The sequence below is a fragment of the Pollachius pollachius genome, assembly GCF_949987615.1.
Source record: "Pollachius pollachius genome assembly, chromosome: 9".
NCBI lineage: Eukaryota > Metazoa > Chordata > Actinopteri > Gadiformes > Gadidae > Pollachius > Pollachius pollachius.
In genome coordinates, this window is record NC_136942.1 from 24,272,814 (window position 1) to 24,300,700 (window position 27,887).

Below are 27,887 nucleotides of genomic sequence, written 5' to 3' on the forward strand. Positions count from 1 at the left end.
TTTCAAATCATAAACGCTATCCTAATTGCAATGCAAAGACTTATAATTTGACAGCCCTAATAAATAAATAGCATTTATAAATGTATCATTGACCTCATCAGTGTCATAGTACAGAAGTACCATGCCCACGCTGTCCCCCTACAGAGAAGGCAGTGGTTTCCATGGATACGGCGGATCAAACTGATGACCTGCCAGGCTCTGAGTCTCAGGGGATGCCGGCTGACTCACTATGCCACTACGTGCATGCCATTAATGAGTCCCCCAGAAACATGGGCAAGGAAGGGAAGTTCCAGCTGTTCCTGTGCCTGGGAGTCAGGTACACGGCCACACGGCCACACAACCCTAAAACTATAAACCCAGTAGTAGTAGAATAATCTGCTCTTACTTTACATATTATTATGCAAAGTCAAGTTGTCTTTATTCAACAAAGCTGTATGGACTCCCCTTATCAATAACAGTTGGTAATTAGTTAACTTATATTTGGACATTTCCATGTTATGCCTGCCTGCTATCTAATGAGACAATCCAGTGAAACATCTTTAAATAATTAGTTAGTTAAGGTGTTAGAGATGGTTAGTTAAGGTGTTAGGTTAGAGATGGTTAGTTTAGGGGTTAGGTTAGAGATGGTTAGTTAAGGTGTTAGAGATGGTTAGTTAAGGTGTTAGGTTAGAGATGGTTAGTTTAGGTGTTAGAGATGGTTAGTTAAGGTGTTAGAGATGGTTAGTTAAGGTGTTAGGTTAGAGATGGTTAGTTAAGGTGTTAGGTTAGAGATGGTTAGTTTAGGGGTTAGGTTAGAGATGGTTAGTTAAGGTGTTAGAGATGGTTAGTTAAGGTGTTAGGTTAGAGATGGTTAGTTTAGGTGTTAGGTTAGAGACGGTTAGTTAAGGTGTTAGGTTAGAGATGGTTAGTTTAGGGGTTAGGTTAGAGGTGGTTAGTTAAGGTGTTAGGTTAGAGATGGTTAGTTTAGAGATGGTTAGTTAAGGTGTTAGGTTAGAGATGGTTAGTTAAGGTGTTAGGTTAGAGATGGTTAGTTTAGGTGTCAGGTTAGAGATGGTTAGTTTAGGTGTTAGAGATGGTTAGTTAAGGTGTTAGAGGTGGTTAGTTTAGGTGTTAGGTTAGAGATGGTTAGTTTAGGTGTTAGGTTAGAGATGGTTAGTTAAGGTGTTAGAGGTGGTTAGTTTAGGTGTTAGGTTAGAGATGGTTAGTTTAGATGTTAGGTTAGAGATGGTGAGTTTAGGGGTTAGGTTAGAGATGGTAAGTTCAGGTGTTAATTTAGAGATGGTTAGTTAAGGTGTTAGGTTAGAGATGGTTAGTTTAGGTGTGAGGTTAGAGATGGTTAGTTAAGGTGTTAGAGGTGGTTAGTTTAGGTGTTAGGTTAGAGATGGTTAGTTAAGGTGTTAGAGATGGTTAGTTTAGGTGTTAGGTTAGAGATGGTTAGTTCAGGTGTTAGGTTAGAGATGGTTAGTTTAGGTGTTAGAGATGGTTAGTTTAGGTGTTAGAGGTGGTTAGTTTAGGTGTTAGGTTAGAGATGGTTAGTTTAGGGGTTAGGTTAGAGATGGTTAGTTAAGGTGTTAGAGATGGTTAGTTTAGGGGTTAGGTTAGAGATGGTTAGTTCAGGGGTTAGAGATGGTTAGTTTAGGTGTTAGGTTACAGATGGTTAGTTTAGGGGTTAGGTTAGAGATGGTTAGTTTAGGTGTTAGAGGTGGTTAGTTTAGGTGTTAGGTTAGAGATGGTTAGTTAAGGTGTTAGAGATGGTTAGTTAAGGTGTTAGAGATGGTAAGTTTAGGTGTTAGAGGTGGTTAGTTCAGGTGTTAGGTTAGAGATGGTTAGTTTAGGTGTTAGGTTTGAGATGGTTAGTTAAGGTGTTAGAGATGGTTAGTTTAGGGGTTAGGTTAGAGATGGTTAGTTAAGGTGTTAGATTAGAGATGGTTATTTAAGGTGTTAGGTTAGAGATGGTTAGTTTAGGGGTTAGGTTAGAGATGGTTAGTTTAGGGGTTAGGTTAGAGATGGTTAGTTTAGGTGTTAGAGGTGGTTAGTTTAGGGGTTAGGTTAGAGATGGTTAGTTTAGGGGTTAGGTTAGAGATGGTTAGTTTAGGGGTTAGGTTAAAGATGGTTAGTTTAGGTGTTAGGTTAGAGATGGTTAGTTAAGGTGTTAGGTTAGAGATGGTTAGTTTAGGGGTTAGCTTAGAGATGGTTCGTTGAGGTGTTAGAGGTGGTTAGTTTAGGGGTTAGGTTAGAGATGGTTAGTTAAGGTGTTAGGTTAGAGATGGTTAGTTAAGGTGTTAGGTTAGAGATGGTTAGTTCAGGTGTTAGGTTAGAGATGGTTAGTAAAGGTGTTAGGTTAGAGATGGTTAGTTCAGGTGTTAGGTTAGAGATGGTTAGTTCAGGTGTTAGGTTAGAGATGGTTAGTTTAGGTATTAGAGATGGTTAGTTAAGGTGTTAGAGATGGTTAGTTTAGGTGGTAGGTTAGAGATGGTTAGTTCAGGTGTTAGCGATGGTTACTTTAGGGGTTAGGTTAGAGATGGTTAGTTTAGGTGTTAGCGATGGTTAGTTTAGGGGTGAGGTTAGAGATGGTTAGTTTAGGTGTCAGAGATGGTTAGTTTAGGTGTTAGCGATGGTTAGTTTAGGGGTTAGTTTAGGTGTTAGCTATGGTTAGTTTATGGGTTAGGTTAGAGATGGTTAGTTTAGGTGTTAGAGATGGTTAGTTTAGGTGTTAGGTTAGAGATGGTTAGTTAAGGTGTTAGAGGTGGTTAGTTTAGGGGTTAGGTTAGAGGTGGTTAAGTTAGGTGTTAGAGATGGTTAGTTTAGGGGTTAGGTTAGAGATGGTAAGTTTAGGTGTTAGAGGTGGTTAGTTTAGGTGTTAGGTTAGAGATGGTTAGTTTAGGTGTAAGGTTAGAGATGGTTAGTTCAGGTGTTAGGTTAGAGATGGTAAGTTTAGGTGTTAGAGATGGTTAGTTTAGGGGTTAGGTTAGAGATGGTTAGTTAAGGTGTTAGAGGTGGTTAGTTTCGGGGTTAGGTTAGAGATGGTTAGTTAAGGTGTTAGAGATGGTTAGTTTAGGTGTTAGGTTAGAGATGGTTAGTTAAGGTGTTAGAGGTGGTTAGTTTAGGGGTTAGGTTAGAGGTGGTTAGTTTAGGGGTGAGGTTAGAGATGGTTAGTTCAGGTGAAGGTTTTGGTATAATACAGCTAACTTGTTCCACAGGGACGGGCTGATCTCTCGGTGGCTCCCCCTGCTGGCAGAGAGCCCCCTGACGCGGCGGACGTTCGAGGAGAGCGCCCTGCTCAGGGACCGCCGTGCTGTGGACTCGGTCTCACGCGTGGTGCACACGCTCCACGGGTTCCCCGTCACGTTGGAGCCCTCCGTGGTCAGGGGGGTCGCCCTCTGACCCCTCCTCCTTCCAGAAGGGCCTCCATGACTAACGCAACAAGACTGCAGATTAACTGTTCTAACTGTATTACCAACATCATTCCACATAAGAGAGAAGATAGTGGGAGGAGATGGTGATTCTGGCTACGCATCGCCTAGTGCAGCATCCCTGCTCTCCTAATGTTTGCACAACTTTTGTACCTGCATGGCTAAATTGGTGTCTCTGGGGCTTTGATTTATTTTTTACTTTGACATGTTCGCTAACAATAACAAGTTATTTTTTGTTTTATATCTTCTTTGGCTTGAAGCAATGCACTGGACACATTCAGGGTGGCACCAGGTTTAGGTGTTTAAAAACTGGGTTACTGAACAGCTCAAATGTATTCCCTGACTAAGTTAGGGGAGCTAAGCTGGTACGCACGAAAATAACCTCACTGTGAACCGTCTTCTCTGCTTCACCTCTAAAGTCGTGGCTTTATGTATCTGTATGGTTTATGTTATAGTGAGGTGTGTAGCTCTGAGCACAATGTGTTACATGAATAATTCTTGTGTTTGTGTTTAATTGTTTATGTCTGTAAGAGATAGAGACTTTGCATACAGGTTCCAACAAGAACTAGAAATACCATGTTGCAGTTGCATTTAACTTGTTTGAGAACTATTTAATGTTTTAGCTATTGAGGGAAAGTCATTGCATTGTCCGGTAACCATTAACTCTCAATGACCACCTATTATTGTTAAATTATAGATGAGTGTAAGCAATAAGTTATTTCTATATTAATGAAAGGCATTGTTGAGATGCAAGAATAAATTGATGTGACATACTGGCTACTGGTAATACTGGTGTTCTTTGCTGTTTACTCCACGACTGGCTTCAGTTTTTGGTTGACAAGTCCTGTCACATGGCTAAAGGGCAGGCAAATAAATATATTTTTCTTTTCTTTTCCAGCTGTCCTCCCTTACAGATCCTAAAATAATAGACATACTTTATTGATCCCAGATGAGAAATATTACTCAAGTTTCACGTTCTAATGGGCAGATTTTCCTATAACAGTTTCCTCTGGTTGAATAAATACAGTGGGGCAAAAAAGTATTTAGTCAGCCTCCAATTGTGCAAGTTCTCCCACTTAAAAAGATGAGAGAGGCCTGTAATTTTCATCATAGGTATACCTCAGCTATGAGAGACAAAATGAAAAAAAAAAATCTAGAAAATCACATTGTCTGATTTTTAAAGAATCTATTTGCAAATAATGGTGGAAAATAAGTATTTGGTCAATAACCAAAGGTCATCTCAATACTTTGTTACATGCCCTTTGTTGGCAATGACAGAGGTCAAACGTTTTCTGTAAGTCTTTACAAGGTTTTCACACACTGCTGCTGGTATTTTGGCCCATTCCTCCATGCAGATCTCCTCTAGAGCAGTGATGTTTTTGGGCCACACGGACTTTCAACTCCCTCCAAAGATTTTCTATGGGGTTGAGATCTGGAGACTGGCTAGGCCACTCCAGGACCTTGAAATGCTTCTTACGAAGCCACTCCTTCGTTGCCCGGGCGGTGTGTTTGGGGTCATTGTCATGCTGAAAGACCCAGCCACGTTTCATCTTCAGTGCCCTTGCTGATGGAAGGAGGTTTTCACTCAAAATCTCACGATACATGGCCCCATTCATTCTTTCCGTCATACGGAGCAGACGTCCTGGTCCCTTGGCAGAAAAACAGCCCCAAAGCATGATGTTTCCACCCCCATGCTTCACTGTAGGTATGGTGTTCTTTGGATGCAACTCAGCATTCTTTCTCCTCCAAACACGACGAGTTGAGTTTTTACCAAAAAGTTCTATTTTGGTTTCATCTGACCATATGACATTCTCCCAATCCTGTTCTGGATCATCCAAATGCTCTCTAGCAAACTTCAAACGGGCCCGGACATACACTGGCTTTAGCAGGGGGACACGTCTGGCACTGCAGGATTTGAGTCCCTGGCGGCGTAGTGTGTTAGTGATGGTAGCCTTTGTTACTTTGGTCCCAGCTCTCTGGAGGTCATTCACTAGGTCCCCCCGTGTGGTTCTGGGATTTTTGTTCACCGTTCTTGTGATCATTTTGACCCCACTGGGTGAGATCTTGCGTGGAGCCCCAGATCGAGGGAGATTAGCAGTGGTCTTGTATGTATTCCATTTCCTAATAATTGCTCCCACAGTTGATTTCTTCACACCAAGCTGCTTACCTATTGCAGAATCAGACTTCCCAGCCTGGTGCAGGTCTACAATTGTGTTTCTGGTGTCCTTTGACAGCTCTTTGGTCTTGGTCATAGTGGAGTTTGGAGTGTGACTGTTTGAGGTTGTGGACAGGTGTCTTTTATACTGATAAGGAGTTCAAACAGGTGCCATTAATACAGGTAACAAGTGGAGGACAGAGGAGCCTCTTAAAGAAGAAGTTACAGGTCTGTGACAGACAGAAATCTTGCTGGTTTGTAGGTGACCAAATACTTATTTTCCACCATAATTTGCAAATAAATTCTTAAAAAATCAGACAATGTGATTTTCTGGATTTTTTTTTTTCATTTTGTCTCTCATAGCTGAGGTTTACCAATGATGAAAATTACAGGCCTCTCTCGTCTTTTTAAGTGGGAGAACTTGCACAATTGGTGGCTGACTAAATACTTTTTTGCCCCACTGTATCTCTTTAAATTTTGGGGGAATTTAAGATCTCCCAACATATGTCACATCTCTAATGGAACAACACTTCAAGTATCCCATTTAGATGAGAAACTGAAGATTATACATAACCCTGGATTGTGAAAGTTGAGCTCTACAGACAAAGACTAGACAGACAGACAACAACTCTCCAGCTAGTGAAATGGAAACTATAGCCTGAAGCATTATCCAAATGTAGGCCTACTCATACAATTTGGCACAAATTGGTGAACAATATACTATTATTATGTGTGGGCCATTAGGTATCACAGGACAAAATGACTGGGGAAAAAAATGCAGTCTCTGTCTTACAATTGCATATATATACACACTACCATTCAAAAGTTTTGGGTCACTTAGAAATGTCATTATTTTTAAAAGATTGGCAGTTTTTTCCATTTAATTAAATTAATCAGAAAAACAGTCTAGACATTGTTAATGTGGTAAATGACTACTCTAGCTGGAAACGGCTGATTTTTTATGGAATATCTACATAGGTGTTCAGAGGCGCATTCCAGCAACCATCACTCCTGTGATCTAATGGTTAAGTTTAGCTAATCTTGTTGAAAGGCTAATTGATGATTAGAAAACCCTTATGCAATTATGTTAGCACAGCTAAAAGCTGTTTAATAAATGTGTGAGGAAAACCTGAAATTGTCTGGTTGACCCCAAACTTTTGAACGGTAGTGTAGACATAGGGATAGTTAGAGAGAGAAAGATACATTTGTACTTTTTTACGCTGTGCTGAGCTAACATGTTGCCAAACATCCGTTTCTTCTAGAGTCAGCACAAGAACTGAGTGGACCGGTGTGGGGTTAAAGGTCCCTGGTCTTAGAACTCTCTCCACGTAGTAAACGAGATGAATCGACGGAGCATCTGGACGCCATAGTAAAACACAAGCTCCGCCCCTTTGCTTACATTCTTCAACGCGCCATGGCAACCAGAGCCGAGCCCCCTGTTCCCGCGCAATGTTTCCATCCTTATATGGGCAGTAGAGTCAGACGCACTGAAACGTCATCTCTTTATGTAAATACGTTTGATTGAAGAAACGCCGACCTCCGATCTGAAATGGAGGCGTGGACGGGACGCATGCGCAATATGTCCACAACTCTCCACAAACGAGACATCAACAAGAAGCGGGTTTGTGAGGCGGCTTGGTTTTCATAATAGTGACATTGTAACGACGACTTAACAAAATAAACAGACGGATTAACTTCAGGCATTTGCAACAAGGTGAGTAATGTTAAAAGGTTTATCTTGCAATTTAATGTTTAAACCTTGGCGGGATTTTAGAGTATACTGTTTACATTTAGGTTGTTATTCAAAAGCAGATTCGAGGGTCCTGGGAACCATCGCCCATTTATAGATAAGTGAACCAGTTGTGAACCATGCACAAGGTGCAACATTTTCAAGACTTTCCGTGTTTCGTCGGTGCGATGGGCTGATGGGCATCCATCAGAGTCTGAAGTAGTAAACAGGACTGTTGTTATTGGGCGCTGATCAAAGGGAAAATGTAATTCGTTCTACATGAACGAATTATCGAATTATCTTTCCTCTAAACAACCTAACAATATCAGGCTATTGTGGTCCAAAGTAGCCTATATTATCGTGGTCCCCTTCATGGAGGCTCTACTGGGCTGTAGATCACTATGGGTTAGGGTTAGTAAGTTGTCTCTCACGCCCACCAGTGCGGGATAGGCGCTTCCCACAACTCAATATTAAGATTGACCATTTGTGACCGAATTAATTCAAACTAGTTTCCCGAGCGTGCAAGTAACTATTTACGCGTTGAACATCTGGACAATATTTAGTAAAACTTGGTGCGCACGTAGTTGTCGACTGTCACCGTGACGCGGTATGGAATAACAAAGAGTGAATATCAAGTTACACGACGATAGGTTTAGGTTTTACCTCCACATCAGATGAGTCGTTGTGTATGTTATGTCTGAATGTAAAGGAGGCTCGTGGTTTATTAGTGACTGTAATGCCGTTCAGAGGGCTCTTCTCGGAGGCTCGTGGAGCAGGTCGTAAAATGGGCGCGCAGCAGCATCTCGTGGGCCACGCTGCCTCGCGAGGTGGGCGTTATATTCACACTTCGCTCGACATAAAGCTGGTATTTCCTGAAGTACAGTGTTCATTGTCTTTAATAGATAACACGCCCTACTTTTGTTGGTTTTCTTGATTAATTGCATGGTTAACTTTGAATAATTGTGATCTTAAAAACATCGCATCACTGTCCACACCTCCGTGTGTTGCCATGTTGAGTGACGTCACGTACTGTATCCGCCGCCTTGCCGTCGGGGACCGGGCCCCCCTTGGTGAGGCGTTGGGGGGCGCGGCTCGCCGTTTGCCGCAGTTCGGGAACACATGTGCTCCAGAAGAGTTAGTTTGCCTAGCAACACATCGAGACGGTCCGACCATTCAGCTCCCCGACCTGCAGCTCTCTGAACTCGGGCTCAATGCTCCTCTAATGCACCATTAAAACATGAACGTCTTATCGGGGTTTTCTGCTTGTGTTTTAGGTACTAGAGTCGGCCTATCTGACTGCTGACCTACTTACCTCATATACTTACCTCATTTAGTGCTCATATCAGGGTTAGTATCCCATCGATTAGCCCTTCATGTTTACCTTCAGTTACTGTTATGTATCCCACAATCATACTCATTCAGAAAGCTGAAAATAACTTATTTGTAAATGGCCTCATGTCTGTTTGTGGGCAGATGTTCGGCTTCCACAAGCCGAAGATGTACAGAAGTCTGGACGGATGTTGCATCTGCCGCGCCAAGTCGTCCAGCTCGCGCTTCACTGACAGCAGGCGCTACGAGAAGGACTTCGCGAGCTGCTTCGGGTAAGAAGCATGTGACGTAACATGTGACGTGGGAATATCGCTACAGAACTCAAGGATCATCTTTACTAATGAGTGCACCCTCACCCTCTGCAGGCTGAGTGAGAGCAGAACGGGAGATATCTGTAACGCCTGCGTGCTGCTGGTGAAACGGTGGAAGAAGCTGCCTGTTGGTTCGAAGAAGAACTGGAACCATGTAAGCCTTATTTTAACAACAAAAAACCTCAACACGATATATGTGATATCGGTAATATCAGTTCGGGTGCTATTACGTAGTCTGTATTTTCTGTCTATTAATATTGCTTTTATATTCGTTTTTATTAAAACTAATAATTCCCTGTGAACCGTGCTGGTCAGGTGGTCGACGCCAGAGGGGGCCCCAGCCTCAAGATCTCCTCCAGGCCCAAGAAGACCCAGCTGCAGAAGGCCCGGCCCAGGCAGATCAGCAGGCTGCAGAAGGAGCTGAAGAGAAACAGTGAGCACTTCAACGCTATTAATGAGTCATTATTATTATTATTATTCATAATTGAATTAATATTTACTTATGATATACGTTTAGGCAAATTTAAATAACAATGACACTTTTCTTGTTTTAAGGGGAAACAGTTATTATAATCAATCTCAGTATTACTCATTGCTCTCATCGTTATCATCCAGACTCAGACGCCCACAGCACCACCTCCAGCACCTCCCCCGCCCAGTCCCCCAGCTACAGCAACCTGTCTGACGAGGGCTCAGACACGGACATCGGCCCCGGGTCCAGCCAGCCCCCGGTCTTCTCCTTCCTGGACCTGACCTACTGGAAGAGGTGGGCGTCATGCCTCCATGTTTGGTACACTGAGGGCCAGATGTTGGCTTATGGTGTGTTCCAGATGCCTCGTACACCACCCGCACGAGTTGCAAAGTGGGAAATCTCCCAGCTTTCTTGCGGCATCAGCTATCTGTCACCAGTGGTGCTAGTAGGGGGTCAGGACCCAAAGAGACAGGACCCAAAGGGTCAGGACCCAAAGAGACAGGACCCAAAGGGACAGGACCCAAAGGGTCAGGACCCAAAGGGACAGGACCCAAAGGGACAGGACCCAAAGGGTCAGGACCCAAAGGGTCAGGACCCAAAGAGACAGGACTCTAAGAGACAGGACCCAAAGGGACAGGACCCAAAGGGACAGGACTCTAAGAGACAGGACCCAAAGGGACAGGACCCAAAGAGACAGGACTCTAAGAGACAGGGCTCTAAGGGACAAGACTCGGAGGGATAGGACTCAAAGAGACAGGACTCTAAGAGACAGGGCTCTAAGGGACAAGACTCGGAGAGATAGGACTCAAATGCAGACGAGAATTTGGGGAAATATAGCAAAAAAGATTTAATAAAGCACACTCAAGGAAGTGAACTTTTGTATCTGGGATAGGAGGGTTCAGGGAATGAGCTGGGGGTGGGAGATTGACAGGGATGCTCAGTGGAGGGCAATGAAGTGATTGCAGATGGGAGTGGTAGGATCTGTGAAGCAAGGGGAAAGTCTAAAGACATCTTGTGGACAGGTGGAGAATGACAACTAAACAGTCAGACTATGGCACTGGCTACGTTCAAAATCGCATACTTTTTCTTCCTACTTGTAGTACGTACTGCAGCTACCCTGACAAAAGTATGTGTTGTTGCATATGCATACATTTGGGACAAATTACAGGTGATTAGCACACCTGAAGTGCCACCCACATATCTTCTGCTGCAGAGCATTTTGGGGCAGAAGAGCCCAAAGCATGCTGGCTTGCATTCTGCAAAGTGTGACCGGATGTAGTAAAACATCCTGGTATAGTTGGCATACTGCATGTTCCATACTATGTATGGAGACATGCTAAATAGTATGGTAGTATTGGTATCAGAACGCAGAGACAATCTTTGTCATAGTCACCATGATTGCCTCCATAGAGGTAAAGTATTATACATTCATAGACCTATAATTATGTCTATCTGTTATATGTCAATGTTTACTTGCACTGCGTTACTTTAATATAGGTTTCTCTTTGTGCAGTTACTTCGACAATTTCGCCCCCATTTATTCTAGGCTGTTTATTCGCTAGGCGTCTACTCTGAAGGGACTTCCTGCAGGTGAAAACAAAACAACAAGGTTCAATAATAACATCTGCTGTGGCTCTTTTAGAAAAAAGGTGTGCTGTGGAATCATCTACAAGGGGCGTTTTGGGGAGGTGCTAATCGACCCCCACCTCTTCAAACCCTGCTGCCGTAAGCAGCGGCCCCCGCCCTCCGCACCGCAGGGGGCGGCGGAGGGGTACCTGGAGCACGAGGAGGAGGAGGACGACGAGGAGGAGGCGGCGCCAGTGAGGGAGGTCACTGCAGGAAGATCCACGCCCAAGGGTGGTTTGGAGGAGGAGGAGGAGGAGGAGGTGTTGAAAGGGGCGTTGGAGGAGAAGGAGGAGGAGGTGGTGGTGGTGGAGGATGAGCTGAACACCGGCACCATGCAGCTGGTCCTTGCTGCCGTTTAACCTCCCCTCTTCGGTCAACCGGAGGGGGGGGAGTTGGTGATTTAGGAGCCCCTTAGTGCAAATATTTTGAGGACATCTTGGGATGCTTTTTTGGTTCAGCACTTACAGAGAAGTCACCACAGTTGGCCTTCAGTCGCTGGGCAGCTGAAAACGCTTTTTCTTAGTCATGTTTTCACCATTTGTTTGTTGATCTATATTGTTGTTGTGTAAGTTATTGAATTTTTCCTTATCTCAACCATTGATTCTTTATATGAACTATTCTTCCCGTCCCGGTCGAGCATCGTCATCCTGGTGCTACCTCCGACCCAATGCTGAAACTTTACTTTGCTGGTACAATGGAAATGTTAAAAATGCTATAAATCCATGCTTTAGGAAAGAAGAGGTGGGGATGCCTGTGGGCAAAAACGATTTAAAAAAACCAGAATCTAAAATGGTTCTGTGGCAGATGTATGGTGCGTCTGTCATATTTTATATCAGATGTCCCTATTCGTTGTGTTTAATACCTATTGTTCAATAGGCATGTTTTCAGATGGCATGCCTGTAAAAAGCCTTTTAGTTAGTATCTAACACACATTCACACAAGTTTTCTTCCGTTTGTTTGTAGAATAGAGTATTTTTGTATGTTGATGTCATTGGAATTAGGGCTGCTCACAGCACCGCCTGCGAATACACAAGCCTTGATGTCGCATTACAGACCCTGAGTTCATTACCAGCCCAGAGGGAACATATTGTCATTGGTGGCCTCTGCAACCCACAGGGCATTCAGCATGAGCAGTGGACGCCCTCTTCTTGTAGAAACCGCTGTACCAATGCATGAGGATTCTGTTCAAGTGCATGGCCTTAGAGGAAGTACATTTTGTATTACTTAAAAAATAAGTATGTGGGATCATTTAAGGTTTGAAATTATTTTTATATGTATTTTTTTTTAAAGCCCAAAAAAACTTCTTTGTACCCTAACTTACAACCCAATTCTTCAAAATGACAAACACAATAACCAGTCTTTTCTTATTCAGCAATACCAATATCAGTTTACATCAATCATAGAACATTCATGGAGAGAAGACTTTATACAATTCATATGCTATGCTATTGCCTAATACACCACAAAATGTTGGGATGATATATATATTTATATATATATATATCAAATTAAAGCCAAAGCACATTTCAATTCACCCAATGTTAAATCAATACAGGATGTTTTGGACACTGTGCTTGTCCTGGTGGTTTTCTGTCTATATAATGGTATTTCAACACTACTGTGGAATTCCACCCGTGTTTGGTTGGGAATAGAGGGTCACATTGTGTACATAAGGGGGGGGGGGGTGTACGGTTTGTTTATTTTCTGTTATTTATTTATTTATATTTATTCATATGACATCATCCCCAGGTAGAAGGGTGATTCATAAACTCATTCTTTATCAAATACCTTGTTTTCTATGTATCTCCCAATGATTGCGTGTAATTGTCATTATACAATACTCAGTATTGTACTGTAGTATTTCATTACTACCTTGAATTACTCAAGTTCTCAATATGTATGAAATGTTGTTCATGTATTTATTATCTCGACGGTTGAGTTTTGTGCAACCTAACTTATTCTGTGATCCTTCCTGTGACTGTATGATGTCGATACAGTCAGATTCCAACCAGCTTTACTCTACTCTTTCAGCCTAGTAATAACTTAATTGAATGATATAAATGGTAGAATAGGTGTATTCTGAGATATTCACGCTACTTGCATGTACTGCAGCTATGCATTTACTAAACCTTAGTTAGACAAAGCATTTTTGTATTTTTTATACATCATGTAATTTTTTACTTTATTCCTTAATAAAGGAATTTGGAATTTGGAAAAAAATACGGTCTGAATTTAATTAGAAATGCTAAAATACTCAAGTCTGCAAATAAGCCACTAGCCTTTCCCATCATAGGCTATACATCAATTCATTTATATGGCCACACTAGACTCAAAAAAACACATAGACCTACAGTATGAAATAATTTTAAAGCAGATTTATTGCATGAAATCATAAATGCTACTCTAAAAAGGTCAGTCATAATAGTGAAAGTAAGGAATGTAAGCCTGTAGGCTGGTGGTATGATATGTAGCCTGGTGGTATGATATGTCCCCTTTAAAGGGGACATTATACCACCAGGTGTGAGTGTGATTAGCCTTACAAGCTGTTTCGAAAATCTGCCCCATATGACATCACTAGTGGGCGTGTCCACCTAGAGCTAGGCGCGTTAGCCGCGTTTTTACGCACCTACACGCGAAGTTGAACTTTTTACGCTCCTACGCGTGCCGCTTAGCCACGACAGCCAATCAGCGTTGAGCTTGACCCGACGTCACCGGCAGAGAGACGGAGGACACACAGAAGCAGAAAGAACAGGACATCGAACATGGCCCCAGTCAACCTAAAATACCGCTGGAACCGGCCGTCATCCAGGCGGAGTTCCTGGAGGAGGTGGTGAAACTCACCCAGCTGTGAGCGCCTACGGAGGATGTCATGCACCCAAACACGGCAGCGTTTGGGTTTCCTACTTTCCTCGGACTCCTACAACAAATACAGCACAGTGATGGTGGCGATCTCGGCCATGTTTGTTGAGCGAAAGAAAAATAGCGGGGGAAAATAAGTTTTGGGCGGGCTCATCTTGCTGCATAGGCGCGTAGAACCATTTTTGTGACACGCAATGATCAAGCGTTACGCGTAAGCATTTGGTGTGGCCGTACCTTAATACTCTTATCTGTTGAAATCTTGACGTATTTACAAACGGTTTGGTTTCTTAACGTTATTAACGTGGTTATAACCTTGTACCTATTTTAGAACATTATTCTATTTTTTTAGAACCTAACATAATTCTTTATAAGTATGCAGTGTCATAACTTTATCTCTAACGTTTATAACAAACCAAACCGTTTGAAAATCTGTTGAAAATTGAGTAAGTTATAGTTATTTTAAAAGTACATGAACCACTACCAACACACTGTTATGGGTGAGCAGCTGACTGTGGCAAGATGGCCGCCAGTGCAGACGTTCGACTCCATTGGCCAGCAGCGCGGACGAGACATCGAATAAAGCCCTATATATAAGACGAGTGTTCTATATATATCTATGGTTTTCATAGGAATGAATGGGCGGCCATGTTTTAGTCCGCTGTCCTTTCTTTAATAGGTCCATGGTTATCTCCTAATAGGTCCATGGTTATCACCAGGAGAGTGAACGCGCATGTAACGCAGCCTTGACGTTGGGTCACGTAGGCAACGTTGGGTCACGTGGGCGACGTTGGGTCACGTGGGCGACGTTGGGTCACGTGGGTGACGTCAACGCTGGCTGCGATCCATCCTACCGGAAGTTATCATGTGACCTTTTATTATTCAGCAAAAACGGTAGTATTTTTGTGTTTTGTTAAATTAACCAAATGATTACTTTTATTTTATACTACAGACCCATTTTAGTTGGCCAGTGCTTGTTTGTACAGTAAGGTGCACTCACCTAAAGACCACGTCCCTGTAGCATGACGAACTAGCCAACAGACCTCTTGCACTGTTAGAAATCTCTTTAAAACATCATATTGAAGATAAACGGAACCAAACTGTACTAAGTTATCATCGTATGCAAGTCAAAGGTATGGATTATCTTACTTAAATTGGTGGCAATTTTATTCTCTGCTGTTTATAAATGCATTTATGCGTCATCCGCTCAACGTTCTACATGTTTAGCACATATTGGTTAAGATAACCCCGCATTGTCGTTGTCAGGATCATGACGGAGCCCATGGCCTCCGGGGTGTTCTGCGACAGGATGCTGAGCATGGTCAACTCCGAGGATGTTAATGCCATCATCCAGGCTCAAAGACACATGTTAGTAGCATCTTCTGGTCCATGTTTGAATAAAAGGTGTAAAGGTAGGGTTGGCAGTTGGGAAAAACCCGCAAGAGCAATCTAGGTTTTGAAAGCCAAACAAAGACATTCCATCCCTCACTTCAAGTGTGAGTAACTTAAACCCCCTGTTTCAGCTTGAACACTAATATATATATATATATATATAGGATTATATATATATATATATATATATATATAGGGTTATATATATATATATACATACACACACGGGAGATGGAACCGCATGGGAGTCAGGTTTTCAACAGTTACCCATACACCGCTCGACTAGCAGAACTGACTTTTTATTAACCCCACAGGCTGAAGACAGTAACACGTATTACCAAACCAACCTAAACGTCTCGATGGTGGTGGCAGATTTTCCAACTACCCAACCATACCATCACTTAGGCATCCAACCATTGCACCTCACTAATGTCACTGCCGCAAAGGACCCAGGAGGGCGCTGGAAGGTTTAACTAACAATAGTTTGACCCCTCCCAGGATCCTTTTCAGCACTCAGAACCAGCGTCCATGCCCATGGTCACATTATATTTATATATAGTATTATTTATATTCTTTTGTGTTTTCATCCGCATATCCATACACACTGTGGCGTTATACCATTAGTGTTCAAGTTTAACCCTGTATCAGACACGCAGTCAACCACTGCCAAGACGATGACCATGATTAATTGTTGCATTCTTTAATAAATCCATGTTTTGGAGATGATCGTTTTTGAGGTAGGTCGCTGTTTGACCGCTCATAGAAGGGTATCCCACTGGGAGAAAGCAGTGCACACTGCCAAGTTATGAAGAGAAACCTATATTCACAAACAGCATTTTAAGTAAACACTGGCTTGTAACGCCGACTGCTATCGAGATTAATTATCAATACAAATAACCAATAGCGATAATTATAGCAGGTCTATGATTGTAGGTTACCACTACGGATGCAGAAAGAGGACCGTGGTTGAGAACTGTAAATATGCTTACTTCTGTCCTACAACACGTACTGTGACCAGTGATGACTAAGATAGCCAATTGTGATTGGTTAAACTAACTCATGCTGTCCAAAATTAATGTTAACATTTTCTTAAAACAGAAATACCTACTAGCATCGTACACAAAACAGGCCAGTACTGGCCACCGTAGTTGTTGAAAAGAGTGGGGTGGCTGTTTGCTGTAATCTGCAGCCTCACCACTAGTTGCTACTCAATTCTAATGGTAGTCATTTTTATCCACTCAATTCATTTAGGCAGAATTTGACGCTTCTATAATAAATTGATTACCCTACCTTTAATGTGCCTTTCAGATAATTAATATAGAACACCTCAAACAAAACAGCCCTTCAACGGGCTTTATTTGCAGTAATTGGTTTGAAAGGATAATCAGTAAAAGATAATCATTTAAAGTGCAAAGGTGGTAAGTATGACAGTAAATATGCCTTTGCAGAAGTGTTTGTGTATAGGACACTTGGTGTTTAGTGCCATCATTTGTTCTTCCTCAAAACAGGCTTGACCGGTTTGAGAAGACCAATGAAATGCTGATCAATTTCAACGGCCTGTCCAACGTCCGGCTGCAGCAGATGAATGAGCATTTCTTGGTGCACACTCGCACCCTGGTGGAGATGAAGAAAGATCTGGACAGCATCTTCAGGAGAATTAGGTGACACGCTCACCCAAACACATAATGTCACTGATTCACTCCCCTGTGCATTTCTCATGGAGGTGATTCTCTGTCCTTGCAGGATGCTGAAGGGCAAGATTGGTAAACAGTACCCTGACGCTTTCAGCAGTGAGTTTGCATTTGTATGACGCTTATCTTCACCAGATGGATGATGACTATTTTATCTAAATACACATTTAAATATTTGTATTTCCCCAGATATCCATGAGCCACCTGTTTTAGACAACGACGATGACGACTTTGATCCTATGCTGGACCCCAGTGTCGCCATGACGATAAACACCGCGTCCACGGCGCTCTCTGAGCACAGCTCAGAGTCATGTGACACAAGCCCCGACGCCCTTTCGCCCGCCGCCAGCAGGTGCTCCGAGGACCTCTCCCAGGGGCCCGTGGACACGCCCACCTCTGACATCCAGGAGACGGCAGGACTGAGGGACGAGGGGCCCGACTCGGCCCCAGTGGAGTGAGGGCCCAGGGCAATAAACGGGCCTAGGCTCCGTTTATTGAACCACCGGTCATGCTAGTTCACCCTCCTAAGGTTACTCCAACTTTTGTTTAAAAGTTTCCTTGCTGCTTGCCAAAACTTTGAAATGGAGATATTTTGTAAATATGAAACAAATTGCAAACATTTACCTCCTTGTCGGAAATTGCTCAGTTAACCAGAACACATTGTAAGAGTGATGACTGAAAAACACCCTGCCCTTGAAGGATAAAAGACATTTGGGAATGGACACAACAATACCGATGCGTCATGTTTGGTGATAGCTTTACGATTGTTGAACTGTTAATGAATGAATGCAAATAATATTAATAATATTAACAGCTGGGCAAAGTGTAAGTGAACCAACTGTTTGACCTGGAATTTGAACTACATATCTTCCATTGCTCCAGTATTGCAGCGAACCCAAAGGTTACACAGCGTCATTCTGTTACTTCTCTAGTACCGTTGTTGTGTGAGCATTATGACGAGGGATACATCGGACATCAGGGCGTTTAACTCTTAAAGTATTCGAGGAGCCAAAGCCTCTCTCTCTCGCTAACATTCCTGACGGCTGTCTATGGAGCGCCCCACATCAGCTGTCTCCCATGGTTGTTACATCAAAGAGTATTGATTGCCATTTCTAAATTAAATGAATAATAATTTTGTAGATGAATATGGGTATGAAATAAATATGGCATAATATATAAATTGTTAATATTTTGACAACACACATTTGTTTCATGATGTCACATTTATTTATTTACTTCCACGTTTATTTAATTTATCATGAAATTACTTACACAGGGCCTATGACAATAAGGTAATGACTTACACAGGGCCTATGACAATAAGGTAATGACTTACACAGGGGCTATGAGAATTAAAAAGTGAATTATTACACAGGGCCTCTGAATATAAGAAAATGACTGAAACAGGGCCTATTAAAATCAGAAAATGACTTATGACAATGAGGAAATGACTTGCTATTAAATAGGGAAATGAATTACAATAAGTTGGGACATGATGTTGTGCGAACAATATGAAAGACATGGATGGGCTGTGAGATACCGTGCTATTACACACAGATCAAATTTGATCAACATGGTCTATCAGCGGATACTATTCTGCCCCGTATTGAAGACTTTTTAGAAATAATCGGGTGGTTGAGTATGAAGTTAACGTTATGTCAAGCCCCGGACATGCCAGGCGGTAAACCCTCTACCTTGGTGCCGATTGGTCCAGAGCTCTTTGAAATAATGAAATAAATACAGCATTAAATATAGTATTATGTGGCATTACGAGATAAAAGCCCCCTGAAATAAAGCGAAAAAATGTATTTCTTTCATCTCTTTTGAATATATTGACTCATTTCTATATATTTATTTCACTAACAGTGATAAACATGGCAACGATTTTTGACCATAATTTGACATATATTACTACATAAAATAAACGTTTAATGGTTCACTGCTTCTTTAAAATACATTTCGCTCCGATCTTGGCATGAATCAAAGTCTTGTGTTTCTGACTAACAGATTGAACTGAAACGTTTTCTGGTCTGTGATTGTTAGTTGGGGTTAAGGCCCCGTCCACACAGCGCCGAAATTCATTGCGAAACCGCATCGAGCTGCAGAAACGGTGTAGTAAATATTCGAGGCGCTGGTTCTCCACAGAAAAAAGTGGAGCGCATCAAGCACGCGCCATACAGCCTGCGCGCTGTATACAAACATTCAGTCACGAGGAGATTCAACCTTTTAAATTGAGCAGAAATACTTTTTAATGAACAGTTAGTAATTCAATTTATCAAGGGGCTGTATTTAAAGCTACAAAAAGATATAAAATAATTAATAAAAAATTCAACACAACTCTGACATCGCCCAGCTGGTGGGGGGGGGGCGGCAATGACGTCATTGTTTGGGTTTCAGGGGTCCACACGAATCCTAACACGGAACCGCATGGGTCCGGATAGGTCTGAAACCACCCTGGGACATGGTTTCAGAAATGTGCGGTTTCGGGCACCGGATCCGCCGGGTCCGTCTGGACGGTCGGTCGAAACGCCTGAGGAGAGCCGTGTAATAAAATAAAACAATATTCATCTTCACCAAAAGAGGGCGCTAAGTGAATTCCGTGCCTCTAGTTGATCCGGAACACAGCGGCTCGGTGTCCGCTCTCACTGCACTCAAAGAAGACTACACCGTAGCTGAGGGTTCTCACTGTTGAGTTGTTGCCTCTGAACCAAACTGAATTACGTTGGTGGATCATTAAGGTAGACGTTTACACCTTGCTCAGTCGCCTATCCATAGCCGCAGCATTTAGTTGTCACCGTACAACATTTAGTCATTGTAGTACAACATTGAGTTATTATAGTACAACATAGTCATTTTAGTACAACATTGAGTTATTATAATACAACATAACTTGCTGAACGATGTGGTTTGAAGCTGTGCGTTGCTCCACAGGTCGAACATGAGGAGACTCACTAAGAAGAAGGCTTTGCATTTGGTGAAGGGTTTGGATGCTTTCCCCAAAGTACCAGATAGCTATGTCGAAACCACAGCCAGCGGAGGGACAGGTAAAACCCATCCCATCTGTTGATACCTTTACGCTCTCATGGTTTTATTACCCTAGCCCCGTCTGACCCTCCCCTGTCCGTCCAGTGTCTCTGATGGCCTTCACCTTCATGCTCATTCTCGCCTTCCTGGAGTTCTTTGTCTACAGAGAAACCTGGATGCATTATGAATATGAAGTTGATAAAGACTTTAAGAGGTAGCAAGTAGAGCCATACTTTTTTAATATCTAACGGCTGACAATTGATCCATAAAACAATTTGCCACATTCAATGAATGGCTTTGTGATTTATATTCCTCTGCATTACAGCAAACTGAGACTTAATGTTGATATAACAGTGGCAATGAAATGTCAATGTAAGTATAGATCTATCTTTATACTTTATTCAATCAATCCCAACTGTGATCCATGCGTGTCATTAACTCTTTGTGTTGTATATCTACAGATATAGGAGCAGATGTATTGGATTTGGCTGAGACCATGGTTGCCTCAGATGGTTTAAATTATGAACCGGTGAGTAGGTAGTTATTCAGGCTTTACCAGAATCAACTATACAAACAAGCTGCCATTCACTGTACCTTATTCTACATACAAACTAGGTAGCACAATGAGTAACTATTTGTAGGGCTTGTTGCATTCACATTTTACCTGTTCTCTACTAGATGTATTTTAATCTAATTTCCCTTATTGTAAGATGCTTGTTTACTTGTATGAAAGTCATACGGTAGAAAAACATGATAATGATTTGATTATTATTATTTATTATATTTCTTAGTGACATTAATTTTTTTGTATATTTGTTTTCGTTATGCTTAGGTCAACTTTGAACTATCGCCTCAGCAGAGGTTCTGGCACATGTACGACCCGCCTTACACCGCATGTCAGACCCTCACACTACTTCTTCAGCTGCTTCACACTCAAGACCCCACCTGTTGATTTGATCCCTGTTTCAATTCTTTCTCCATTATTTGTGGAAGACGCATCACATGCACCTCTTGATAGACTTGTTGTCATGAGCCGGTGGCAGGACGGTCCTCGTCAGGGCGGAACACTGAGAGTTTGATGTTTGTGCTTGGTAGGACGCTGCAGCACATCCAGGAGAGGCTACGAGAGGAGCATTCTCTCCAGCACGTTCTCTTCAAGTCTCTGATGAAGGACTCTCCCAGCTCGCTACCCCCCAGGTACACCAGGTAACACCCTAACCTGGACTGGGTAGCCCCGCCAGGGCTCCAGACTAACTTTTATCACTAGGAGCACTGTGGCCCCTAACTGAAACTTTCAGGGGTACAACCAGAAATTTTAGGAGCACACACCATAAATCAACATGCCCATGTGGTTTTCTTCTTTTTCTTAACTGTATTACTAATACATATTTTGATAAAAGATGCAGAAATGGCAATGTGCGGTTTCAAATTCAGTGTCACATTTTATTGTGATTCTCATCAACAAACAAACGCCTCCCGTGTGAAAAGCCCTTTATGGCTCATGAAGTCCTGACCGGGTTCGGGTACCCGACGGGTGACCCTCGCAATTTGGATGAAACGGGTGAAAAATGATGTACTGTGTCGGACACGGGTCGGGTCGGACGCCTGAACAGCGTGGGTCGGCGCAGGTTTTGCGATTGTAAGCGAGACTTCTCCGGTCCTGGAGATGTTATTCAGGAGCGGAGGAGTCAACTAAAACCATCACCAGTGGATGATGTGCTTTTTATTGCACAGCGATCTAGAGTACCACGCCAAACACCAGATAGTGTTATTCCCCTGCGTTCCATCTAACGTGTCTTAATTTTCTATCGGGTGCGGGTCGGGTGTCGATATCAATTTATAGCGGGTCGGGTCGGGTGCGGAATGCCATTCGCGCTACCGTGGGAACACGGGTCGGATGCGGTTTTAAGTGTCGCGGGTACAGGCCGGTGCGGGCCGGTGCGGGCCGGTGCGGGTTTGCAAAATAAGAGCCGTGCAGGACTCACTGGCACACGAGCCGCAGGTGGGAAGAACGAGTCTGTAGTTTGCTCACAGAGACGTTTACGCACGCTCGATATTTAATCTGTAGGACCCCCCCCCTCCACACATTAGCCACTCGCCGTTTTCTTGGTCAATTGGGTCATTCACTGGTCATTCATTGAATCGCGTAGAGGCGGAGAGGTTTTTTTAGGGGGGGGGAAGGCTGCCCGTCATATACATGCCATGGAGGCTAGAATTACGAAACATTATTGGATGATTCTTATAATTGACATTTCTGACCCCGACAACAGTCGGGGTCAGAGACAGGGCTTGCGGGAAATAAAACGGAACGTGGTGAATCCATATTAACTGAATTATTCTTCAGTAACTTATCAACGGTGCATCAAAGGTGCATCATAATCACAGCGTAATACATTTGCAGGTTAAACTACAATCTGGTTGTGTTGTTACTTTTGGAAAGTATTCAAAGTGTATACCCGTCACATGAACAGGATCTAGGCGGCTGTAACTCTCTGATAATCAATGGAAGCGGATAACTTAAAGCAGACGCTAACCCGGCAAAATCCCTTTTGGCCTTACAACGAAGAGGGGAAAAGGCAGGTATGGGTTACAGTGTTGATTTGAATCTCATCAGCAGCAGGGATCAGATCACCTGTGATTGGGGGGAGAGGTGGTGAACGTTTTGGTAGTCTCTCTACTTGGGTTGTGTAACGGCTCTGTAAGATGTTTTGTTGACGTTGGTCCAGGGAGGACCAGCCTAGTGCGCCCCAAGCTGCCTGCCGGATACACGGGCACCTGTACGTCAACAAGGTGGCCGGCAACTTCCACATCACTGTGGGAAAGTACGTAAATACCTATAAATATACCTACGTGTGTCCAAATCCAACTCAGTATCTGGATGCATCTGCTACATCGGCGTGATGATGTTCGCACTCTGAGGATACTGTGATGGTTTTCGTTTTGACGTGACTCTGACCTTTGACCCCACAGGGCTATCCCACATCCCAGAGGACATGCTCACCTGGCGGCCCTCGTTAGTCACGACTGTGAGTCCATTAGTGGAACTATACACAGCAGACATCACATATTTATGATTTATATTTAAGTTGTAATTTTGACTGGTACTGAAATGGAGAATAAATCTAGTGAGTCAAGCATGTACAAGAGTGTTCTGTAACTTTTTGGGAATTATGCAACAGATTGAGACGTCTACTAACTATACTTTTTTTTTTTCAGCCTACAATTTTTCCCACCGTATCGACCATCTTTCTTTTGGAGAAAAACTGCATGGAACCATCAACCCCCTGGACGGGACGGAGAAGATCTCCCCTGACCGTAGGTCCCGCCCCCCCAGGTCCCGCCCCCCCAGGTCCCGCCCCCCTAGGTCCCGCCCCCCCAGGTCCAGCCCTGGGACCAAGCCTTACTATTCAATAGTTTTCCCTCATGAGGCACTACATGCATTATGTTCTTAGGATAATATAAGGATAACTTACAGTAATGGAGTGACACAGGAACGCAGGTCGAGACATGGCTATCCAATTAACCAATCAATTAATCATTTACTCGGGGGAGAACAATGTTACGGGTTACACTTAACAGGGGCCGTAGAGCGCCCCCTAAGGCATAAGTAACAACAATGCCCTTATCCATTGCATACATAACAATATCCATTATTAGAAGATTTTCTTTCCTCCTTGTATCCCCTGTGCTGGTTCCATGTTGACTAACTAATGGATGCCTTTCTCTGTCCAGATAACCACATGTTCCAGTACTTCATCACCATTGTCCCCACCAAACTCAACACCTACCAGATCGCAGCTGATACACACCAGTACTCCGTCACTGAGCGCGTATGTGCCTGCCTGCCTGCCTGCCTGTCTGCCTGCCTGCCTGCCTGTCTGCCTGCCTGTCTGCCTGCCTGCCTTCCAGATGTCCTTCTGTTGATGTTGGGTCCCCCCTTTGTGCCATAGGAGAGGGCGATCAACCACGCTGCAGGAAGTCACGGCGTGTCTGGGATCTTCATGAAGTATGACATCAGCTCCCTGATGGTCCGCGTCACGGAGCAGCACATGCCCCTCTGGAAGTTCCTGGTACGACTTTGTGGCATCGTCGGAGGAATCTTCTCCACCACAGGTACAGATGAGCTCCAGACTAACCACTGTGGCCACTAACCCCTCCTTAAGTGGGACCCCTTCGGTCACACCCCTGCCTTCCTAGATCAGTCGTAGTAGTGGCCTCTGCTCTGTCACTACTATCCATCTGTTTGCAGGCATTTGAAATGAGGAAATCACCTGAAATTAATAGTCAAATATTTTAATTGCATAGGTGGTGTTTTTCTTTTTTACTGCTGGTGCAGCGGATCTTCCTGCATCAAAAATATCTGCTAAAAAATAACAGGCTGGGAATAAGGCAATGCTCATTTTCCTTTTCTCGTCGTCCCTCATCCGGATAAGTGTCTATTACGTTGAACTTTGCACTGTGACCTCCATGAGATGACACCAGTGCTGCGTACAGCCCAGCACGGCTTAAACCCTTCATTACTTCATATTTAACCCAGAATCAGACGTCTAGTCTTGTGGCCTGTCTCTGGACGCAGCGCTGTGTGACCCTCTGCCCTAACCCTCCTGTGTCCTATGAGGTATCAGAGTATCTGTGGATACTACGCTATTTCTAGGAGTTGTTATTATCTGGTGGGGGTGAGTGAGGCCCCCCTCTTCACTGTAAAGCGTCTTTGAGTGTCTAGAGAAGCGCTATATAAATTCAATCTATTATTATTTATTTTTTTATTATTATTACGGTCAAACTCAGCTCGATTGTGAAAATTGAATGAATGAATGAATGATCTGTATTTGTCAAAGTAGAGGTACGGGTACAGCGAATTTGGGAGAACCCCCCCCTGGTGCTTAAAAAAGAGAGGACAAGGAACATACATAAACAATATATACAGTATTATAAAATACAAACATAAATACACATCTAATATAAATATAACTAAACCTAAAAAGTTAAAGTGCAGTTGAATGACTTGTGAACATTGCACAAGTCCTTAGAAAGTGAGTGAGGCAGGTAGATGAATAGATAAATAGATGGTTCACATTAGGGAATTGCACAGTTCCCTAGTAGCTGCCACATGTTGCGTGTGCTTGATAGTACGAGAGGTCAGGTGTTGGCAATGTTCAGCGCCTGTATGGCCCTGGGGTAGAAGCTAGATTTTAGTCTGTTTGTCCGTGCAGCCATAGTCCTAAAACGCTTCCCTGAGCACAGCAGCACAAAGTGTTCGTTACCCGGTTGGGTTGGACCCCTGAAGTCCCTGGTAGCCTCATGGACAGGTCCTCCTGGACGTGCACCCCCAGGAAGCAGAAGGCTGCGACCCTCTCCATGCAGCCACCGTCGATGAGCAGGGGCTGGATCGCAGTCTTCTTCCTCCTGAAGTCGATGATGACCTCCCGGGTTTTGAGCTGGTTCAGCAGCAGGTTATTAGCCTTGCTTTGCTTGCTCAGCTGCTCCACCTCGTCCCGGTATGCGGTCTCTTTTCCCCCCAAGATGTGGCCCACCACGGTGGTGTCGTCCGCATACTTTGTGATGTCATTGCTGGGGTGGACGGGGGTGACATTGTGTGTATAGAGGGAGTAGAGCAGGGGGCTCAGCACGCAGCCCTGAGGAGTCCCAGTGCTGGGTCTGAGGGCTGTGGAGGTGTGGGAGCCTACCCGCACCCTCTGGGGACGGCCAGACAGGAAGTCCTTAATCCAGGTGCAGGTGGTGAGTGGTAGTCCCAGGTTTGTCAGTTTGAACACCAGTCTGTCCGGAAGTATAGTGTTGAACGCCAAGCTGAAATCCACAAAGAGCATTCTGACGTAGCTACTCCTCTCCTCCAAGTGGGACAGGGTGGAGTGGAGAGCCGTCGCGATGGCGTCTTCTGTGGACCTGTTGGCGCGGTAGGCAAACTGGTGTGGGTCTAGTCTGGGCGGCATGGATGTGATGATGTTGGTACAAACTAGCTTCTCAAAGCACTTCATGGTGATGGATGTGAGTGCCACCGGACGGTAGTCGTTGAGGCAGCTCACCGTGCTTTTCTTTGGGACCGGGATGATTGTGGAGGTTTTCAGGCAGGGTGGGACGATGGCCCGGGACAGGGACCGATTAAAGATCTTGGTGAGGACCCCGGTCAGCTGGTCAGCACAGTCCCTCAGCACCCTTCCCGGGACGCCATCCGGCTCCGCTGCTTTTCTGGGGTTCACCGCCTTCAGCGTGCGTCTCACCTCGTGTTCTGTGAGGGTGAAGCTGCTGGGGGCTGGTGGCTGTGGGGGTTGTGATGTGGCTTCCCCCCTCGGCCCCCTCTCGAACCGTGCGTAGAAGGAGTTCAGCTCTGCCGCCAGCTGTGGGTTATCCCCGTCGGCTGAGAGCCTGTTGACTCTGAAGTTGGTCATGTGCTGGACCCCTGCCACACCCGCCTCGAGTCGTTGCTCCGGAAGCAGTCTTCGATCTTGCCCTTGTACTCCGCCTTGGCGGAGTACAAGGGCAAGGGCAAGATGCCTCAGTTCAGGTTGGCCCTGGCGATGTTGTAGAGGGCTTTGTCCTTTGACCTGAGGGCGGAGTCTCTCTCCCTGAGCAGCTGCACCACCTTCCTGTTAATCCATGGCTTTGTGTCGGGGTAAACCCGGACACGCTTGTCCACGGTGAATGAGTCCGCACAGCTCCTGACGTGTTGGAGGACCGTTGATGTGAACCGCTCCAGGTCCTCATGCTCCTATTCCTCCCATCCGGTGTCATGGAGACTGATGGATCTCTGGAGATTTGCATAATTATTTCAGTTAATGAGACTAATTTCACCTCCAAATCATCATAACCCCCCCCCCCCTGAATTATTATAATAATGGCTCCAATGTTAGGATTTCCTCTGACTGTTTTTCAGGCATGCTTCATGGAATGACGGGCTTCCTGCTGGATGTATTGTGTTGTCACTTTCAACTAGGACTTTACAGACTTAAGGAGGTGAATATCTTATGAAAGTAAAGGTTGAACAAGCCTGATGGTTGTTTCAGGCTTGCTGTTTGTTGTAAATTTCCTTCGAACCGAAAAGGTTTTCACAGAAACTATAACCTTCTTCATTTTGTTTTGTCATCAGGACCCACTTCTGGACCAGCAGGCCGGGAAGGACAAAGGGATTCCTGCAGCTAGCCCCTCCTCCCTCACTAACACACACGCTGCCTCCAGCCCTCTCCTTCTGGAGGAAAGCGTATCCTAAGATGAAGGATGGATTGATTCAGTGATCCTTTTCACTTTTTTTATATTTATACTTTTTTATTTCGTGAAAACAAACATTTGGATGGCACAACAAATGTTCATTCCTGAAAGTGTGTGTGCAAAGACCATCAGTTATCTCACTTGGCTCACCACAGTTCAGCATCACCAGATGTCATGACCGATTTAAAGAAATTAATAACAATGGTTAAGACCGTCTCCATTTTGTCATCAATTCTTTTGGAGACTAATAATGCATTTAGAATCTGGACACCTCTGAAACAGTGTCGCCTCATTATATTGCTTCCTTTTAATGCTTAAATAGCTTGACATTAAGCTACGTATGTCTACTGCTAATGAACCAACCAAAGGTCCATTTTATGTAGTATTTCACTTTTTCATTGCTAAACTCGATCTCTGCACTACTGTCACGCTGAGACACAGTCGCATCAAAGTAAGAGAGAAAGAAAGAGAGCATTAGAACAACATTTGTTTCTTCTAATCTGTTTAAATACCTTACATTACTTTAATTAATTATTTTTGTATGTGTATGATTGAGCCACTACCAGTTTAGTAGGTGAGAGGTTTTCAGAATCAAACAATGCCATTAAGGGCACCGGCGGTTCGGTATGCAAATGTGCGGCACGGTTTGCGTTTTCACCAGCAAA

At 43.8% G+C, this 27,887-nt stretch overlaps 4 protein-coding genes across 6 annotated transcripts in view; all 4 read left to right on the plus strand.

The window, feature by feature from the left end:
* Positions 1 to 4,189, plus strand: part of LOC307080025 (DENN domain-containing protein 5B-like) — a 48,382-nt gene extending 44,193 nt beyond the window's left edge. Inside the window, 4 exon segments of the mRNA XM_079742588.1 lie at positions 145 to 316; positions 3,201 to 3,276; positions 3,278 to 3,311; positions 3,314 to 4,189. Coding sequence (XP_079598714.1) covers positions 145 to 316; positions 3,201 to 3,276; positions 3,278 to 3,311; positions 3,314 to 3,384 — 353 coding nt within the window. The 3' untranslated portion in view covers positions 3,385 to 4,189.
* A 2,979-nt stretch (positions 4,190 to 7,168) lies between these two features.
* On the plus strand, positions 7,169 to 13,174 carry LOC307080240 (SIN3-HDAC complex-associated factor-like). 2 transcript variants are annotated; one of them, XM_079742877.1, is made up of 6 exons: positions 7,169 to 7,282; positions 8,771 to 8,898; positions 8,992 to 9,091; positions 9,253 to 9,370; positions 9,553 to 9,703; positions 11,052 to 13,174. In XM_079742877.1, the coding sequence occupies exons 2-6, from the start codon at positions 8,771 to 8,773 to the stop codon at positions 11,392 to 11,394; spliced, it is 840 nt and encodes a 279-aa protein (XP_079599003.1). In that variant the 5' UTR covers positions 7,169 to 7,282; the 3' UTR covers positions 11,395 to 13,174. The 2 variants fall into 2 exon arrangements, with proteins under 2 accessions (XP_079599003.1, XP_079599004.1); XM_079742878.1 differs by lacking the exon at positions 7,169 to 7,282 and adding an exon at positions 8,570 to 8,644.
* Positions 13,175 to 14,737: 1,563 nt separating this feature from the next.
* On the plus strand, positions 14,738 to 18,162 carry kxd1 (KxDL motif containing 1). The gene is made up of 5 exons (XM_079743621.1): positions 14,738 to 15,024; positions 15,158 to 15,259; positions 16,792 to 16,944; positions 17,027 to 17,073; positions 17,164 to 18,162. The coding sequence occupies exons 2-5, from the start codon at positions 15,162 to 15,164 to the stop codon at positions 17,430 to 17,432; spliced, it is 567 nt and encodes a 188-aa protein (XP_079599747.1). The 5' UTR covers positions 14,738 to 15,024; positions 15,158 to 15,161; the 3' UTR covers positions 17,433 to 18,162.
* A 1,428-nt stretch (positions 18,163 to 19,590) lies between these two features.
* Positions 19,591 to 27,438, plus strand: ergic2 (ERGIC and golgi 2). Of its 2 annotated transcripts, none has more exons than XM_079743950.1 (14): positions 19,591 to 19,712; positions 19,906 to 20,018; positions 20,104 to 20,212; positions 20,324 to 20,370; positions 20,460 to 20,527; positions 20,831 to 20,871; positions 21,094 to 21,204; positions 22,725 to 22,820; positions 22,969 to 23,024; positions 23,215 to 23,313; positions 23,731 to 23,828; positions 23,949 to 24,111; positions 26,891 to 26,970; positions 27,104 to 27,438. In XM_079743950.1, the coding sequence occupies exons 2-14, from the start codon at positions 19,913 to 19,915 to the stop codon at positions 27,221 to 27,223; spliced, it is 1,194 nt and encodes a 397-aa protein (XP_079600076.1). In that variant the 5' UTR covers positions 19,591 to 19,712; positions 19,906 to 19,912; the 3' UTR covers positions 27,224 to 27,438. The 2 variants fall into 2 exon arrangements, with proteins under 2 accessions (XP_079600076.1, XP_079600077.1); XM_079743951.1 differs by having other exon boundaries at positions 21,094 to 21,195.
* Positions 27,439 to 27,887: the final 449 nt, after the last annotated feature.

Excerpts from the sequence above, each read along its gene's own strand:
- ergic2 (XM_079743950.1), top strand. The coding sequence starts at position 19,913 with ATGAGGAGACTCACTAAGAAGAAGGCTTTGCATTTGGTGAAGGGTTTG. Across the intron at positions 20,019-20,103 it reads CACAGCCAGCGGAGGGACAG|TGTCTCTGATGGCCTTCACC; the intron begins GTAAAACCCATC and ends CTGTCCGTCCAG. Across the intron at positions 21,205-22,724 it reads CTACCCCCCAGGTACACCAG|GGAGGACCAGCCTAGTGCGC; the intron begins GTAACACCCTAA and ends ACGTTGGTCCAG.
- LOC307080240 (XM_079742877.1), top strand. The coding sequence starts at position 8,771 with ATGTTCGGCTTCCACAAGCCGAAGATGTACAGAAGTCTGGACGGATGT. Across the intron at positions 9,092-9,252 it reads CGAAGAAGAACTGGAACCAT|GTGGTCGACGCCAGAGGGGG; the intron begins GTAAGCCTTATT and ends CGTGCTGGTCAG. Across the intron at positions 9,704-11,051 it reads GACCTGACCTACTGGAAGAG|AAAAAAGGTGTGCTGTGGAA; the intron begins GTGGGCGTCATG and ends TGGCTCTTTTAG.
- kxd1 (XM_079743621.1), top strand. The coding sequence starts at position 15,162 with ATGACGGAGCCCATGGCCTCCGGGGTGTTCTGCGACAGGATGCTGAGC. Across the intron at positions 15,260-16,791 it reads ATCCAGGCTCAAAGACACAT|GCTTGACCGGTTTGAGAAGA; the intron begins GTTAGTAGCATC and ends TCCTCAAAACAG. Across the intron at positions 16,945-17,026 it reads AGCATCTTCAGGAGAATTAG|GATGCTGAAGGGCAAGATTG; the intron begins GTGACACGCTCA and ends CTGTCCTTGCAG.